A 13465-nucleotide genomic window follows, 5' to 3' on the forward strand; every position below is an offset into this window, starting at 1 on the left:
ATTTTTTTAAGTAATGTTAGATAAACAAAAAAAAAATAACCAAAATTTATTTTATTTAACATTAATTAATTATTGTAATAATTAATAAATAATAAATAAGATAAATTATAATTATTTTTGACTGATTTTTTTTATTACCAAATATTTTTGAATCTTTTTAAGTTCACAACCTGCATAGTTTCCCTATTGCAACGAGGTCCCACACCGTTACCATAGTTTCATTGGTTACTTTTCATCTGCATGGGTGAAAGTAAATCATAAAATTAAAAAATATTACTTATATATTAAAATTAGTGAGTATATATTTATAAATATATAATTTAATTTATTTTTAATATATATTTTATATTTTAATATATATTCTATATTTGTAGTTATTTTTAGCGTTTTTTTTTTTTCATATTGTTAGGCTTCATTGTACGATTACATATTTGAGTTAATTAGCTTCATTGGGTGTATATAATCATATTTAAATTCTTTGATACAATGAATAGTCTTATTCGTACACACATCTAACTTTATACGAGTACCAAGCGATATATAAATCAACTATTAATAAAAGGTAAAGTATATAGCTTTACATATAGAAACTAAAATAACATTCCAATAATGGTCGGTTAGAATCAACAATGGGGTCATGATCCAAAAAGAAAAAAGAAAAATAATCAATGGGGTTATTTATCTTTTTTTTTTTCTCTTATTTATTTGCGGTTATAAAAGGACACAAACAAAATAAATTATTACAAATAAGGTGAAAACTCAGGTGAAGTCGATTTCATATGAAGTTGATATCTGACAGACGTTGAATAAAAATTTAGTTAAATCAGTCAAATTATCTAATAACTTTCAGGTATCAACTTTACGTGAAGTCGACTACATCTGAGTTTCCACCTGCAAATAAAGCCCGAAAATGAAACGTTTAATTATTGCACCGAATAAGAAAGATGATAAGGCCGTTATCTATACGTATAGATTTAGTGATTTACATTATTAATTAGTTTAATTTTGTTGTGTTGCTTAATAAGTAAGATTTATTTAAAGATGGTATTTGTAGCAAGCATGAGAATTGCTTCACCTTGGAAGTATTAACAACTTTGGCATTATTGATTTTGATGGATAGTAATTTTGCCTCAAAAAGTCAAATCCTTGACAACAAAGAAAAGCATATATAAGTGGCATATCATACAACACTTTTCTTATTTTGGATAAGATTTGTTAGATGTAAGTTTGGTTAGATTGATCGAATCCATTGATATTTGATAATGCTCAAATATAAATTACATTTATCATATTTATATTTATATTTAATATATAAAAAATACTATTTGTACATTAAAATTAGTCACTAAAATTAGCCACCAATATATTTATGTATAAATATATGTGTACTTTAATTTATTTTCAATGTGTATTTATATTCCATCATGTATTTTATATTGGTGGCTAACTTTGATGGCTGATTTTGGTGTACACGTAGCATAAATCTTCTAACAAGAAAAATCAACTAATTCTGAGAGTTTGAAGCCTCGTAAAAAATAAAAAATAAAAAATAAAAACTTTTTAACGAAATTTCTTTTAGAGTTGTTATTCACATGAAAATACAAGTTTTAACAGGTGTCATATTATTAGTTTAATCGAAAAATATTCGATTTATCTTTTATGACTAATTACTAATAATTTTTTTTCTTTATCTTGGTTTAATCAATTAAGATATTTCTTAATTGAACCAACTATATAACATATAACAGACTTCAAAAATTAATATTGAATTTTCTTGTGAAGACTTATTTTCACTATAAATTTCACTTTTTTAACACACACACGACACATGTATATAGAAAATGAGATTTAATGAATTATGGACCTTGAATCTCATGCTGATAAACAAAAAGCCCAGAATATAAGATTTTGGGCCGACTCAGCCCATCAAGCGTGAGAGCGATCAATTAGTTTTAACTTTTAATTTATCATTAGTGATTTAAATATTTAAATGCATTGTTCTTCAATTGGTTCTTCATTGTATTAGATACCTCCTTTCCACTTTGGTTGCTTTAGTTTCAAAAAATTGAAATTAATATAGATAGATGTTGTTTATAATAGTAGTGTTTTTTTTTTATTTGGAGGGAAGAGACTAACTTAAATATTATTTCATTAATTAAATTATTATTATTACAATTATCATAAAACTAACAATGATGATCATTTACTTATTAGATGTAAGAAAATAGTTCTTCATAAAGACGTTCTTCTAATAAAGCAATCGAGTTTAATATTAAGTTTTAAACAAATAAATCAAAATCAATTGCTAGTTTATTCAACTTTGTCATCGTTAATTGATATCTTGCAAAGTATGTTTATCAATGACAATGAGAATATAACTTTTAACTTTGAGTCATTCTTTTTAGAACATCATAAAAATCCGTTAACGCTTAAAGTTTGTGATGTCATTCATACATTTTTTAAAGATATTATTTTTCTCATAAAGCAAAAACGGTGTTGACATTAATTTAAACTAGTCAAAATCGTTTACTTATCAAATTTGTCGGTGTCAATTGAATTCTTGCAAAGTGTGTATAAATGAGAGTATAACTTTATACTAAACATAGTTTCAAACATTCTTATTTGAAACTTTAAACCTAGTCAAACTGTCAAAGTTATAACTTGTTAACTTGGTATTAATAGATTATGAAATATGCTTATTAATTTCAGCAAAACTTTAATGTGGTTTGAAAACTTGAAGGTAATTGATCGTTGAAAAATGTTAAATAGTTTTAATATATTTGATTAAATTTTTTAATATAATATTTGTTAAATATTTTGTTAGAACTATCATTACTTAACCGTTTATTCATATTAACTATCATTATTTTCATCATAAAATTAACTAAAATTTACCATTTACTTATCAAATACAAGAAACTATTAGTTCCTAAAATTTATGTTGTTGGCAGCTGTCTTGTAGAAACAAATAAATGATATTAAATTAGCTTATTAAATTAGATGATAAATAATTAAACATATAATTTGCCATATATATAGTTTCAAACATCCTTGCTAGATTGTGATATGCACTCTTATTAACCTACTGTATTTTTCAAAAATATATTTTTGATACAAACTTCTCAGGTAAAAACTGTAATAAGTCAAATACATTGTATTTAAACTTATATTATATTTATACTTATTTTTAATGTACAATATATGAATTCTTATAGATTTAATTGTATACAATAAATTTATAACGTTAATTCCGTTAGTTCTAATCTGTTCTACTGTCTTTAACTCTTTATACTATTACTACAATACTGAAGTAGATCGTTAAATTTATTAGTGTCTCAAGATGATATTTAATCTTCATAAATGTCACAATAACAAATAAATTTTATTTAGGTGATAAAATAAAGATAAAGAAATAACTTTATCTAAAAAAATTTAGAATTTGAGTTTAAAAAAATAAATTACACATCTCTTTATTAGATTGCATGTGTTTATAAATATAAGATATTGTGATATGAATATAGAAACATAAAATTATATTTTTAAAATATTGAATTTAAAACAATAAATTACACCTTTTTTTGTTAAAGATGGTTAAATTTATTTGTTTATAAGTACAAGACACTAAAATATAAATATAAAAACATAAAATTATATTTTTTGACAAATAAAATATAAACAAAAATATTATGTTATAAGATATTAATCTAGTATATTTTGTGTCATTTTTATTAAAAAAATATAAAACACTAGATAAAAGCATAATTTATTCAATTCTTTTATTATTATTATTAATTTTTTATAATTATATTTTTTATTATATTATTTTTTATAAATTTTATGTAAAAAAATAAAGATAAATTAAAATTTTTATTATTTATTTTATTTTATATTTAATTTATCATTAAATAAAATATAAAAATATTATTTTTTATATTTATATTCTTTATATCATGGCTAAAAGAAACAATTTGAATTTTCATAAACCTAGGAGCCAAGTTCACTTATGCACCCAATACAAACGATGAAATTCAACATTTACTCCCAATAATTTCTTTTTATTTAATCTCCGTCTGTCGCACAAAAACACACTCCATGGTGAGAAAGTGATCGTGACGGTCACGGCGCAGGTCATTAATACAGCCTCGAAGAAAATCGTTTCCCCGTACCGAAGCCGTTACTCTGTTTCGTTTCGTTGCGTTGCGCACTTCAGTGTCCACGACCAATTCTCACACACACCACACCATCGAAGAAGAAAGCTCATAGCACAGGTTCCATTCCATTCCATTCTATTTCAAATCCTTTCTCTATTGCTTTCACAACGCATCTTCTCTAACTGCGGTTAGGTTTTATTTTATTTTATTTTTCCCTTTGTTTTGGTGTTTATTATTGTTGTTTTTTCATGTGGTTCTGAGTATAATACCTATTATTACTTTGCTGCTAGGGTAACTGATTCGCGCAAGCTTCAGAATCAGGACTTGGTGCTTTTTGGTTTCTGCTTGATTCTGTTGGATTAGGTTTCTGAATTTCTGGTTATTCTCGGTTTTCTTTCTTGTTTGGTGAATGTGGATGAATTAGGATTAGGATTTTTGGAATAGGAAATTCAGATTTGCTTTTTCTCCTTTTTGTAACGGTGACAGATAGAAGCAGGAGGTGGTGCTGGTTTGAGGAGTGAAGTTGGGGGGGAAGTTAAACCTAGGGCTGCAACATTTGGGAGACAGAGGTTTGATTGGTTGGATTAGGTTTGAGATTTATAGCTATTGTATGTTTGTATTGCTGTTGTGGTATGAATGAATTAATAATTTTTTTTGGTTGAAGAGAAGAGTGCCGTTTGGTTTTTTGTAATGATTCTAGGAGTTAAGTTTTGAAACCTAGAGCTATACAGGGGAAAAGAATGGATGGAGGGGATGTTAGGGCTGGGGGAAAGAAGAAGAGACCTAAGCCTGTGGAAATTGGATTTGATTCGGATGATGATGAGCCGATTGGCTCTATGTTTAAGCTGAGGAAGTCACGTGGGTCTAAGAAGAAGGTTGGTTCTGCGGCTTCTGAGGGGTCTTGTGGCGATGGGGCCAAGAATGTCGATGCTGTGACAAGAAAGTTGGTTGATGCAAAGGATGATTTGGTGGGAGGTATGGATGATACCTTGGCGAGTTTTAGGAAGAGGTTGAAGGGATCTGGAGCCACCAGAGCAACTAGTTCCGTGTTGAATGCAACGGTGGAGTCTTCTGACAGGTCTCTTGATCTTTCTGTTGACGGAATTGAGGGTCATGTTGCGTCTGACGATGATGTGGTAGCTCGCGGATCTGTGAGAGGCTCCAAGGATGAGAAAGGGGTGAATTTATCCGTTGGTGACCGCTTGCAGCATTCTTCTGATGAGAAAATGGAAGATTCATTATCAGCAATTTTCCGAAAGGCACAATCTAGTTCTGTTAGGAAATTCCGAGGCTCTTCAGGTTCAAGGAAGAAGAAAGAGAGTCACAATGGGGATAATAAAAAGCATGGGGATGGCTGTTTTCTGGTGGAAGTCACTGAAGGTATTTGTCATTCTAACATATTAGATGTCTGCAATGAAGATAGACAACAGTTGTCTTCTATTCAATCTGAAAATTTTCGTTGTGCTTCTGACCAAGAAAGAATCCTCAATGATGCTTTAAAGCAGTGTTCTTCCATGTCACATGACGTTGAAATGATTGATAATGGCTCTCTCTCTAAAGTAGTGGAAGGGGTATCTGGTACCGAGGGCGAGGTGAAGAATAAACTGACTGATGAACTAGCTCCAGTTTGTAATTTTGGTTCAGAACATGGCTGCACGTCTATGAAGAAAGAAAATTTCTTACCTCCTTGTGACACTGAGCCCTTGGTTAAATCAACCGGAAATATATCGAATGAGAATAATTATATTGTTACTGGAAAAGTTTTCTCTGGATGCCAGGTGGAGGTAGATGAAGGTGTAAAATCTGAAACCGAAGTCGTTTCGGATAAAGATTGTTGTGACTATAATGGTTTAAATACAAAGCCTGATGTTAAAGATTTAGTTCTAGGTATTTCACTTGAAAAAAATGATGTAACTGCCTCTGGTAGCTTATCTCCTAAAATGTCTGTGGAAGCCAATGAATCTGAATTAGATGTTCTGTCAAATCACTCGAAGAAACCTTTAGAAGTGTATAGTGCTTCAATTCTGAAATGCAACTCCATGTTAGATCCGGTTCAATCTGATGGATCCTCCCTTCCATCTGCACCAGATGAAAATGAGAATAATGCAGAATATAATGATTCTCTCTCTGATTTTGCCTACAAAGACAGTAAAATTCGTGCTGTGCGAAAGGCTAAAATGCATAAGCATGGAGATATGACTTATGAGGGTGATGCTGATTGGGAGAATTTAACAAATGATCAAGCTCTTAATGAAAACCATGCTGCTGAAGATTCTGAAAGTGTTGCAGTAGTTGCTGTATCAGCTGGGCTGAGAGCCCATGCAGCTGGTCCAATGGAGAAAATAAAGTTTAAGGAGATGTTGAAGCGTAAAGGTGGTCTCAAAGAATATTTGGCTTGCAGGTAGATAAGCTTTGATCTTTGCATTTGCTTGCAATTGATTTAATATTTTATTTTACTTTTTTTTTAGTGCTTGTTGGTTACAAAACTCTTTAATGTTTCCAGGTTTTAAATTTTATTTTAAAATTTTTATTCTTACAGGGAATTGCTGGAGATCTTTTGTTATTCATAACTGAATGTGTTATCTGCTTTAGTTTCACAAACACAAAAATGAGAATATTTATTTATTGCCATATATCTCCTGTTGCATATTAACTTGTCTGATTTAGCGAATGAACTAGCTTTTAGTTGTCATTTGAAAAAGACAAAAACATATAGACGGATAAATTACCACATTCATTTTATTAGATGCCTGTTTTATTGGTTCTTTTTTCCCCTTTGTCTTTGGTCATTGCACATTTCTTAATTTTGTGGGTTATGGTCCCTTTGGACATCAGAATTGGAATCGTAGTGTGGAATTGAATCTCAATTCCAATTCCAAGCTCTAATTCCATGCTTGACCCCAAACGAGACATTGGTGTTGTATTGTGATGGGCAATGGCCTTCCTCCTGTATTTGCTAGTGAAGCTTGCTATAGTAATCTCTGAATTTAATGCATTGCAGAAATCAGATCTTAAGTCTTTGGAGTAGAGATGTTACGCGTGTTTTGCCTCTTGCTGAATGTGGAGTTAGTGATGCTCAATCTGAGGATAAAAGTCCTCGTTCATCTCTTACTAGGGATGTCTACACATTTCTCGATCAATGTGTAAGTTTGTCAACGTGTTATGCAGCTATCAATTTTCATTTCCCTGGCTCCCTTACCCTACGAATATTTGGATCCATATTTTGTATTTGATAATTTAATCATTTTCAGTGCATTTTTCAATTATTTTTTCTTTTTGGTGGAGAAAACTCACTTTCTTTTAAAGGAAAAAATCTGCGTAGATTTGGATTCTAAATTGCTACAAACACAAAACAACCTAATCCAGAAACTGTTTGTGCTTATTTAATGGTGGGAAATGACGAAATCCTTTTTCCAGGGTTATATAAACATTGGTATTGCTTCTCAAAAGGATGTTGGAAGTAGTGCAATGCATTCTTATAAACTTGTGAAAGAAAAAGGTTTTGAGGAAAGCTCCACTGCTTCAATTGCTGACTCTGAAGAGGGAGTATCATTTATTGTTGGTCAAACTAAAATGTCAGATGTGTCCATGGAGAATAACCATGGCCTTAAAAGGGAGGATGAAGACGTACCAGCTGAAGCTACAGAAGGCAGGAACGCAGCAACGATAAATTTATTAAACACAAAACAACCTAAAGGAGAAAATTTTGATTCCCAAGATAATGATGAGATTCAGGAAGGACTTGGTGGAACTAGACATGTCAATATAAACAATGTTGTTCCTTCCTCCAAATTTCCTGATTGCAGACTGGCTTCTGCTGTAGCTACAGAACAGAGCAATGAATCTATCTGTGTTAAAACCGTCTCGGCTGATCGCATAGGTGATCAAATGTTGTCTGATTCTGAGGCTAGAAAGAGAGTTATTGTCATTGGAGCTGGTCCTTCTGGGCTAACTGCTGCTCGTCACTTGCAACGTCAGGGGTTGACTGTGACTGTACTCGAGGCAAGGAATAGGATAGGAGGTCGAGTATTTACAGATCGCTCATCCCTTTCTGTCCCTGTGGATCTTGGTGCTAGCATTATCACTGGTGTTGAGGCTGATGTGGCCACTGAGAGAAGACCAGATCCTTCCTCACTGGTTTGCTCACAGTTGGGCCTTGAGTTGACAGTACTGAACAGTGACTGTCCTCTCTATGACATAATGACAGGACAAAAGGTCCCGGCAGATATGGATGAGGCACTGGAAGCTGAATACAATAGTCTTCTTGATGGTATGGAATTGCTTGTTGCTCAGAAAGGTGAACAAGCAATGAGAATGTCTCTTGAAGATGGTTTAGAGTATGCCCTTAAGATTCGCCGCTTGGCACATGCTGGAAGTGGTGAAGAAATTGAACAAGTCAATTCTGGAGATAGTCCGTTGGATTCCAAAAAGGTCAGTACAGTGGAAAAAAAATTCGAGCAGGACATTTTAAGTCCTCTGGAGAGAAGGGTCATGGATTGGCACTATGCTCATTTGGAGTATGGATGTGCAGCTTCACTTACAGAAGTTTCTCTTCCCAACTGGAATCAAGATGACGTGTATGGAGGATTTGGAGGAGCTCATTGTATGATTAAAGGCGGTTACAGTGCTGTTGTTGAGTCTCTTGCAGAAGGGCTTCCTATTCAATTGAACCATGTTGTAACAAATGTGTCATACGATATCGAGGAACCTGGTTGCTGCAGTAAAGTCAAAGTTTCCACATCAGATGGCAGTGAGTTCTTTGGGGATGCTGTTCTCATCACCGTTCCACTAGGCTGTTTGAAGGCAGAAACCATACAATTTTCTCCCCCTTTGCCTGAGTGGAAATATTCTGCTGTTCAGCGTCTTGGTTATGGAGTTCTCAATAAAGTGGTTTTGGAATTTCCAAGTGTATTTTGGGATGATGCTGTGGATTACTTTGGAGCAACAGCTGAGGAGAGAGGTAAAAGAGGTCACTGCTTTATGTTCTGGAATGTCAGGAAGACAGTTGGCGCTCCTGTCCTTATAGCATTAGTTGTTGGTAAGGCAGCCATAGATGGTCAAAATTTGAACTCTTCTGATCATGTTGAACATGCATTGAAGGTTCTTCGTAAACTTTTTGGGGAAACTTCAGTTCCAGATCCTGTTGCCCATGTTGTAACAGATTGGGGTAGAGATCCTTTTAGCTATGGTGCTTACTCTTATGTTGCCATTGGAGCATCAGGAGAAGACTATGATCTATTAGGGAGGCCAGTTGATAACTGTTTGTTTTTTTCTGGTGAAGCAACATGCAAAGAACACCCTGATACTGTTGGTGGTGCTATGATGAGTGGACTTCGGGAGGCAGTTCGCATAATTGACATATTGAGCTCTGGTAATGATTATACTGCAGAGGTGGAGGCAATGGAAGCTGCACAGAGGCAGCTAGATACTGAAAGGGATGAAGTTAGGGAGATAACAAAGAAACTTAATGCAGTTGAGCTTTCTAGTTTATTGTACAAGAACTCTTTAGATGGTGCTCAAGCTGTGACCCGGGAAGCTTTATTAAGAGAAATGTTTTTCACTGCAAAAACCAGTGCCGGGCGCCTGCATGTGGCAAAGCAATTGCTAAGTCTTCCTCTTGGAAAGTGGAAATCCTTTGCTGGTAGTAGAGCGGGGCTAACCGTTCTCAACTCATGGATACTGGTATGATTGTACTACTTGATTCATTATTGTCAAGTTATTTTGTATCTTCTTTGACAAATAGTACTCTGAGCATGCAGCCATTTCTGGTAAAAAACATAAAAAAGATAAATTTATCCTTTGGTTATAGGATTTTAGATTATGTGCTTCTTATTCCATATATCTCAATATAGGACTCCATGGGGAAGGATGGAACCCAACTCTTGCGACATTGTGTGCGTCTTCTTGTACGTGTTTCCACTGATCTGCTTGCTGTACGCGTGTCAGGTGCTTTTTTCCCCTTATGAATTTTTGTGTGTATGCATTGAAATTCATGAATTTATGAAAATAGGTTTTATTACTGGATCTCATCTATCTGTTATATCTAATATTTGAGGTAGAAATACATGATTATCTTAATGGGATCAGTTTGCGTAAGATTAGAACAATTTCCTGTTCCATTTTTTTTTAAACTATAAATGTCAAACCCAGTTTGTGCCTTTTCTTATGATTACCAACTCCCTACTCATGATCAATCTAATGAAATATGAATAATTTCTTTATATTTTTTTTCCAATCCCCTTATGCTCCAGGAGATTACTCTGTCTGTCATGTGGAATATGGTATCTTTAATTTGCCTTGTATTTTTGTTTTAACTTTCTTATTGTTGGTGCAGGAATAGGAAAAACTGTGAAGGAAAAAGTTTGTGTACATACTAGCCGTGATATTCGTGCTATAGCAAGCCAGTTGGTCAATGTATGGCTTGAAGTTTTCCGCAAGGAAAAAGCTTCTAATGGGGGTTTGAAGTTGTCGAGACAAGCAGCTGCTGTAGATTTATCAAAGAGAAAACCTTTGAAAGACTCTGCCTCAGGAAAGCCACCTTTGAGTACACAGCATGGCATGCTTGAAAATAAAGGAGGTTTGCTGAATCCTGCATCTGCTGGAAGCAATTCACAAGTGAGGAAATCGCACAGCAAACAGGGAAAACAACAAGCAGCAAATGACTCAAGGCATGATGTCAGTTCTTCCAGGTCCCAAGGTTCAATAGACAAAGCTGCTGCAGAGGAGGATAACTATTATGCCTTGACTGAAGAAGAACGGGCTGCCATTGCTGCTGCGGAAGAGGCCCGTGCTAAAGCACATGCTGCTGCTCAGGTTTGTTTCTCTTCGTGCTTAGTTTTAATTCCATTAATCTGTTGGTGTGGTGCTTGCTTGTTACAACTTACAAACTTTACTCGAGTGTCTGCTTGTCCTGGTTGGGAACATGGCTAACACTTATGTCCTTATTGGATTAGGTTTGCTAGTATGAAGGATGTTAGGTGCATACTCGTGTAATACAAATCTGCTGGAAACAAGCCTAACTGTGATCAAATTTTGCCTGGTTTGAGTGAACACAAAACCAGCTGTTTTGTGGCTTGAGCTTTATAAAAAATAGGGGTTGCATATACTTTTAGCAAGCTCTTTAGTTGTAGCATCTGTTTTTACAATTTATATTCAATATTTTATAAATAGTTACAGGTAAAATAATAAAGAATAGCAATGATGTTGCCCCTTGACAAACCTATCATTTGGAAATAATTGTTGGAGAAAATAGGCTTATGCAGGCAGAATCTCACCTTAGATGGGTTGTTTATATCTGGAAAAGGCCTCTGGAAGTCCCAATATGGAGGGTAGTTAGGTGGAGGGTATAAGAGTAGTTACAGACCAAAATTATAGATGAAACCATTGAAAATAATTTAGATTATAAGGAATTGACTGTAATAGTGTAATATGACTTATGATAGGACATATGGTGTTGTTTGATCTACTAATTGATCTCATTTAGTAGGGCAAAACGTAGTTCTTTTTATTGTCAACAGACCTATGCTTCCTTTACCTATTTTTTGTCATGTTGCTTTAAAGATTTCATGGATTTTGTTCTTTGCAGGCATATGCTTCTGCAGAAGCCAGATGCAGTACACTACTACAGCTTCCAAAGATACCTTCCTTCCACAAATTTGCTAAAAAGGAGCATTGTTCACAAAATGATGAATGTGATAGTAGAAGAAAGTGGTCTGGTGGAGTTTTGGGAAGGCAGGATTGTATTTCTGAAATTGATTCAAGGAATTGCAGAGTTAGGGAATGGTCAGTTGATTTCTCTGCTGCATGTGTTAACCTTGAGAATTCCAGAATGTCAGTTGACAACCTTTCACAGAGGAGCCATTCAAATGAGATTGCCAGCCATTTGAATTTCAGAGAGCACTCAGGAGAAAGTGTTGCTGCAGCAGACAGCAGTTTATATACAAAAGCTTGGATTGACACATCTGCTGGTGTGGGTATAAAAGACTCTTATGCCATAGAGAGATGGCAATCTCAAGCAGCTGCAGCTGATTCTTGTTTCTCTCATCCAACCATACATATGGGAGATGAGGAGGATTCAAATGCTCAGTCGATGTTATCCAGTCGGAAGCGTGATGGTTTGGCAAATGAGAGCTCTATTTCACAGGTTACTGTAAATAAGGAGGCCTTAAAAGGTCATCACCGGGGAGCTGATCATATTAAACAGGCTGTTGTGGATTATGTTGCCTCGCTACTTATGCCTCTTTATAAGGCAAGGAAACTAGACAAGGATGGGTACAAGGCTATCATGAAGAAAAGTGCAACAAAGGTGATGTGAATCCTTTGCCTTTTTGAACTATGTATTTGCTAAATTAAGAAATTATTATCATGATTTGTTAGGTCGAGAAGTGATAACTTAATCAGAATGTCATTTTAAGAGGCAAATACTCTTCTTTTATTACTTACAGCTTGAGTGTTTCAGGTCATGGAGGCAGCCACAGATGCTGAAAAAGCAATGATGGTTCATGAGTTTCTAGATTTTAAACGGAAGAACAAGGTACTTTCGTTTTCCTTTTTATAATCATAGGTCCAGCTACCATTCTTTTGGTTCTTCTCCTGTGGTAGATTTCATTTTAGAATATGCCATTATTTTTACTGATATTGATGATTTACATCATTCACTGCTGGAAGCCAGTTTCTAGAAAATTTTTTCAATAGTGACTGATGGGATATTTTTCAAGTGGAGCTTCAGATGTGCTTCTGACATTATAACATTTTTTTTCACTGACATTGGTTGGATGGCTGAAATATGCAGATCCGATCCTTTGTGGATGTATTGATTGAGAGACACATGGCAGCGAAATCAAATGCAAAATCTTAATGTTCTTTGGATTGAATAGCCTGTGGTTACTTCTGTGTAACGGTTGCCAAAGTCTTGGTTTTTTTTCCGTACCTTAACTCTCAGGCTGTTGTTCGTCAAGAGTATGACAGGGCACCTCAATCTGCCATTTTAACGAACCTTGCCACTAAAGAAACAGATTGCGCAGGCAGGTTTGAAGATGACAACGAATCGCATTCATCCATATTAGTATTTTGTCTTTCATCGAGGTGTTTATTCCAAAAACTACCTCCGAGGATTGAAATCTTAGACCCCATTTTTGTTGAAGGGGTTTCCAATGGACAAGATAAAATTTGACCTTATCAATTTCTTCTATTTGTACAGCTTAGGATTGTTTTAGTGATGACAATTGACAAGCATACATATCCATTTCCCATTGTCGTACTGGAAACTTTTCTTATATAACATCAATTAGTTAACTCTTATTTCTTTCTCCAAA

The 13465-nt window shown here is 34.1% G+C and overlaps 1 protein-coding gene across 3 annotated transcripts; it reads left to right on the top strand.

Moving 5' to 3' along the window:
* Positions 1-4087: 4087 nt before the first annotated feature.
* On the top strand, positions 4088-13465 carry LDL3 (LSD1-like 3). 3 transcript variants are annotated; one of them, XM_088490162.1, is made up of 10 exons: positions 4115-4268; positions 4442-4514; positions 4638-6552; positions 7153-7294; positions 7569-9833; positions 10004-10097; positions 10486-10964; positions 11737-12456; positions 12610-12684; positions 12943-13465. In XM_088490162.1, the coding sequence occupies exons 3-10, from the start codon at positions 4892-4894 to the stop codon at positions 13006-13008; spliced, it is 5502 nt and encodes a 1833-aa protein (XP_088346288.1). In that variant the 5' UTR covers positions 4115-4268; positions 4442-4514; positions 4638-4891; the 3' UTR covers positions 13009-13465. The 3 variants fall into 3 exon arrangements, with proteins under 3 accessions (XP_020959290.2, XP_088346288.1, XP_088346287.1); XM_021103631.2 differs by having other exon boundaries at positions 4088-4268; positions 4442-6552; XM_088490161.1 differs by having other exon boundaries at positions 4123-4338; positions 4442-6552.

The sequence above is a fragment of the Arachis ipaensis genome, chromosome B6 (genome assembly GCF_059453495.1).
Source record: "Arachis ipaensis isolate K30076 ecotype BB chromosome B6, ASM5945349v1, whole genome shotgun sequence".
Classification (NCBI taxonomy): Eukaryota; Viridiplantae; Streptophyta; class Magnoliopsida; order Fabales; family Fabaceae; genus Arachis; species Arachis ipaensis.

Bases quoted from the DNA above. Each gene is read 5' to 3' on its own strand.
- LDL3 (XM_021103631.2), top strand. From the start codon at position 4,892: ATGGATGGAGGGGATGTTAGGGCTGGGGGAAAGAAGAAGAGACCTAAG. The intron at 7,295-7,568 runs GTAAGTTTGTCA...TCCTTTTTCCAG, and splicing joins ACACATTTCTCGATCAATGT to GGTTATATAAACATTGGTAT. The intron at 10,965-11,736 runs GTTTGTTTCTCT...TGTTCTTTGCAG, and splicing joins AAGCACATGCTGCTGCTCAG to GCATATGCTTCTGCAGAAGC.